Source organism: Arachis duranensis, chromosome 1, assembly GCF_000817695.3.
Source record: "Arachis duranensis cultivar V14167 chromosome 1, aradu.V14167.gnm2.J7QH, whole genome shotgun sequence".
In the NCBI taxonomy this organism is placed as follows: Eukaryota; Viridiplantae; Streptophyta; class Magnoliopsida; order Fabales; family Fabaceae; genus Arachis; species Arachis duranensis.
This window is the reverse complement of record NC_029772.3, coordinates 53,100,243-53,105,375: the sequence shown is the minus strand read 5'-3', so window position 1 is coordinate 53,105,375 and position 5,133 is coordinate 53,100,243. Positions and strand designations below refer to the sequence as shown.

Sequence of the window (5,133 nt, the reverse complement as noted above, 5' to 3'; positions counted from 1 at the left end):
ATACAAATAAAAACTTTTTTTTAAAAAACAATATCAATTATTATTTCTCCCAAAATTTAATTTCAACTAGCTAGTAGGACCTTTTTCCTTAAAAAGAAAATAAGACATATACTTTTATTTATAACAACACTTTTAGTTTTGTAAATATTTAAGTTACATAGTTTTACTAGTGTAATAAGACATAATTAAATATTTATATTTAATATTTTTTAGAAATTACCACTTAGACAACTAGAAAGTTTCCGTTGTAATTTCTCTCCTCTTATAAAAATGATAAATTATATTTTTTGTTTTTAGATTTTGTCAAAATTTTAAAAATACTCTTAAATTTTATTTTATTTTAATTTTATTTTAAAATTTTTTATTTATATCAAATGTATCTCTAATAACTAATTTTTTAAGAAATTCAGAACTAATTCATTAATAATTTCACAAAGACAATTTTTTAATATAAACAAGCTGGTTCTTAATTGTCAAGTATTATTGATACATTAATTTTAAATTTTTTAAAAATTTAATTATCAGAGATATATTTAATATAAATCAAAATTTTTTAAAACAAAATTCAAATAAAATAAAATTTAAAAATATTTTTAAAATTTTTAGCAAACTTTAAAAATAAAAAAATAAACTTTACCTTTATAAAAATGATTCATGTGTCTATAAAGCATACTAACTTTTATACAATAATTATTAACTATTTTAGATAAATTACTTCCTACGATTTGTTAATAAATGATTATACAAATAACATTTTCAATGGGTGTGTTCTAATATCATTTCTAACATTTGAAATATATAACCACAATTTGTATTTATGGAAAAAGATATAATAGAAAAATAATATTTTTAAAAATTAATTTTAATATTTAACTTAGAAAAAAATTAAAAATTATGTTAATGTTAGAGATTAAAATAATTTATTTTTAAAATAATTTTGTATACTTGTATGATTTTAAAGTTATATTCCAATTTTTTAAACAAAATCTTAAACTTCTAAGAATCCAACACAGAACAAATAGGTTCTTTAATTTTTACATACAGTAAATATATTTAGTCCATTAAACTATGCAGTTTGAAATATTTTAACCTAAATATAACAATTTATTACCGTATAAATTTATGATCAAATTAAGTCAAAATTATTCAATAGAGTATAAAATTTGCAAAAGTCAGCTGTCTTTTTTTTCCCTTTTCAAAATTCCAAACTCCAAATTCCAAACAAGAAATAGAGGTACCGTTATCTTTATTCTCCGCCCGAATTTCATTTGTTTGCCTGAGCGAAGAGCCGCAGAGAGAGAGATGGAAGGAGTAGTAGTGTTTGGTGGAGGCAGAGCTGTTGCTGCCTCTTGTGTCTCTTCCTCTCTTCTCCGACCAACCACCACCAAGTTCACCGTTTCAGCCTCCACACGCCGACACCAACACCAACACCTCACTGCATTCCCTTCTCATTCCCATCTTTTCTCTTCTTCTTCTCCGTATGCCAAATCCCTTCGCGCCAAAACCGCTTCCAACCCCTGCATCTTCCTCCCACACCTAATTGCTTCTCTGGTTTGCCCCTCTCAATTTATTTATTCATTCATTCATTTATTTATCATCGCCTTATTTTGTCAGTGCTTCTTGTTCTTGTTGTTATGTGCAGGAACAGGTTGACCAAACTTACATAATGGTCAAACCTGACGGTGTTCAACGTGGCCTTGTAAGCCTCCTACTTTTTTTTAACTGCTTTTGGTCAAAGGCCCGCTGAATTAAAGGGATTTTTAATGGAATTTGAAGTTTAAGCTTAGAATTATTTATTTACTTATATGATGGATTCTTTTTCTCTTTGTTCTACGGGTTATTGGTTCTTGCAATACTGAATACTTTGTTGTTGAACTGGTTTAGGTAGGAGAAATTATTTCTAGGTTTGAGAAGAAAGGGTTTAAGTTAACTGGCTTGAAGCTCTTCCAATGCTCAAAGGAATTAGCTGAGGTTTGTACTCGCTGAAAATTCAATCAATGCTTGTATTCTGTATAGTAAACTAGTAATGTTGTATATCTGATGTTTTCACACAGTTAAGGACAATTGTTTAGTTATTGTTCTTATTAGCGTTTAGCATATACTAATTGCATATGATGGTTATTGTATGAAATACAACAATTTGGAGTGTTTGAATAATGATATCTGACCATCCAATACACCCATCTCATTGGATCCAAGTTCTCATGATTGATATGCTATATTGTATGATGTGAACTTACTTCACATGTTTGCATTAATGTTGGTTCTATCTAGCTTATGGCTTTTGATATGCTATTTGCACTCTTAAGGCTTAGTGCTGCTGTGTATGGTTCCAGGAGCATTACAAGGACCTAAAAGGAAAGTCATTCTTCCCTAAGCTGATTGACTATATTACTTCAGGTCCTGTTGTGTGCATGGTATGATTCTGGCCTGCCCATTTTCGCCTACTTTTACGAAGTATATCTGTTGAATTCTTCTGGTTTTGATATAATGTTGTATTTTGCAAGGCTTGGGAGGGTGTTGGAATAGTGGCATCAGCACGTAAACTTATTGGAGCTACAGATCCTCTACAAGCTGAACCAGGCACAATAAGAGGAGATCTCGCAGTTCAAACAGGAAGGTAAATCCCCTAATGCTGTACAATCTGACTTGTTACTTTCGAGGGCCTCCAGTCAATTAAGGTGTGGAGTATATGTATTTCTTGTTGATTGAGTCTCAAGAATGATGAGTTTATGACGAACTTGTGGCAGGAACGTTGTTCATGGCAGTGACAGCCCTGAGAATGGAAAGCGGGAAATAGGTAAGGCCCCCATTGCCATCCAGTGTAATCCAAATCCTTGCAACACAAATGTTATATGAATTTTGAAAGAGAGAATAGAAAAACTCTCCAGTAATTTAAACATTAGCAGGTTTCAGAATCAAGTGTTTTGGTCGCAGTTTACAATAACACTGAATTTTATTTGCTGTGAACTAGCATCAGTCTACATTTTAATTAGCGAGTATCAAATGATGTCCCATTTCTCAATCACTTATAGTTGAAAGATTGGGATTACTAGTTATAGATATGTGATGCTTGAACTTCATGGCTGGCTAGCATTTTAGGTACTGGAAACTCTTGAAGTATCAGGAAATTTTAGTTACTGGAACTCAATGTCCAGAAAAAGAGGTTGGATATTAAAATGAAATTAGGGTGCATCAAGTTGAATAGGTGATCATGAGGGAGAGAAGAAAATATTACAGGAAAGAAGGGTGAATGAGGTGCTAGCCACCTGTAACAGTAGAGAATAGATAATCAATACACTTTGGACTGTGTTTCTGTGGTAATGGTATTTAGTATTTACTATTATCCATATCGTCAGTTTTATTTTTCACCTGGTCTTTTAGAGAATTCGAGTTCAAAGCTGTTATCAAGTTCACTGAAAAATGCTGATATTGTTCAATCTCTAGGACAATACGACAAATATGGACTCATCTTGATTTTGGGTGCTTTCTTCAATAAATTAATAATATATATCCAAATAGGTTCCTAAGAAATTTTGTATCGGACATTTTCGTCCCCAAAAAAATTTATTACATTGAGATGCCTAAACTTTACAAAAGTAAGACACATAAGTCTTTCTGTCACACTTTTGAGGACTTATTTGTCCAAGTGAAAATAACAGGCCAGACTAAGGTAGGGACTTATATGTCTTACTTTTGTAAAATTAAGGGGATCTTAAAATTTTGTTGGGAACAATAACGTCGGGCACAAAATTCCTTAGGGTCCTATTTGAGCATATACTCATAAATTATTGATGTTGTAGCACACAAATTGTATTGCTAATATCTTGAAAATCTCTTTGCAAACAGAATAACCTATTCTGTTAGATAGTAAATGGTTTACAAATTACAGTTGAACTGGACATGCTTTTAGAAATAACGGGTTTGAGAATTTGTGCTGTAATGTATGTTATGTATAATAGCTCATTAACCACTCGTTATTTCCATTTGTGGCAGCTCTATGGTTCAACGAAGCCGAATTATGCCAATGGAATCCTGCCCAAGCGTCATGGCTAAGAGAATAATAAATTGCAGAATCTCATGTTCAATGATACTTGCAGTTTCAGAAGAGTTCAATAACCTCGTCAATTGTTTCAGTTGTCAATGTTGCTACATTAACTTTCCTGAATAAACAGTCGCTCAGAAATTTTGTATCACTGCATTAATTTCACAGATTAAACAGTTTCCCAGATACCTTTTTGAATTCTTGCCCTGGTTCTGAATTTTGAATTTGTCAAGTACATTCTGTTAACCTCTAATTAGATCAAATTTGAATGGGAGGTTCTGTTTTAACCAAAGCAAAATAAACAGACATATCCAACCGTTGAAATAAAAAAAATGAAATTTGCACTATAAAATTGCATGTGAAGATAAAAAGGACGATGTTATCATTGAGCAAAAATTCAACGGATACAGCCAATAAGATTAAATATTCTGAAAGCTTTATGACATGTTGCAGATTAATTAACTAAGATACAATACAACAGATAGAAGCCTTGGAAAATGTAGGCATGAGACATGGCAGAATAGACCATTTTTCAGATCATAACTTTCTCTATTTGGAAAATTCACAAACATCTGAATATTGAAGATCACTCTCCCCTTCACTACTGCTATGTAATTCAACTGAACTCGATGAAACAGATCCAGAACTACCCTCCTTTGCCGAGACCACCTCGCCACAAGACGAGACACTGGAATTACTAGGTTCCTTAACTTTAAAGAAACGAAGAATGGAAACATTATTGTGACTTCCCTGTCCAGTGTTGTTCCCAGTACAAGCAATATCACTTGAAGAGCAATCAGTGTCCATCATAGTTATCTCAGTTATTATATGATGCTGGGAAATTGAAGCACTTGGTAGATTGTTGCAATTATGGGTCATATCTGCTTCCTCAACGCAAGATGAACTAGCTGAAGAATCATCCCTAGATTCATCCATTTCTACAGCTTGTGCACTTACATCGCCACGTTTAGCACCAAGCTTTAGCTTCAAAAGAGTAGCTTCTGCATAAATAAAATAAAAATTGTGAGAATAATTTAATAAGATGAAGAAACTCTAATCTATGAAAAACAGGAAAAAGCGTAAGTAAA

General features: G+C 32.0%; 2 protein-coding genes across 2 annotated transcripts in view; one reads left to right on the top strand and one right to left on the bottom strand.

The window, feature by feature from the left end:
* Positions 1-1,190: 1,190 nt before the first annotated feature.
* Positions 1,191-4,245, top strand: LOC107490977 (nucleoside diphosphate kinase 2, chloroplastic). Its single transcript, XM_016111773.3, has 7 exons — positions 1,191-1,551; positions 1,643-1,699; positions 1,885-1,971; positions 2,337-2,417; positions 2,508-2,620; positions 2,751-2,800; positions 3,997-4,245. The coding sequence occupies exons 1-7, from the start codon at positions 1,303-1,305 to the stop codon at positions 4,062-4,064; spliced, it is 705 nt and encodes a 234-aa protein (XP_015967259.1). The 5' UTR covers positions 1,191-1,302; the 3' UTR covers positions 4,065-4,245.
* Positions 4,246-4,404: 159 nt separating this feature from the next.
* Positions 4,405-5,133, bottom strand: part of LOC107490988 (uncharacterized) — a 3,065-nt gene continuing 2,336 nt past the window's right edge. The window contains exon 2 of the mRNA XM_052262805.1: positions 4,405-5,098. Coding sequence (XP_052118765.1) covers positions 4,595-5,098 — 504 coding nt within the window. The 3' untranslated portion in view covers positions 4,405-4,594. The remainder of the gene's footprint in view (positions 5,099-5,133) is intronic.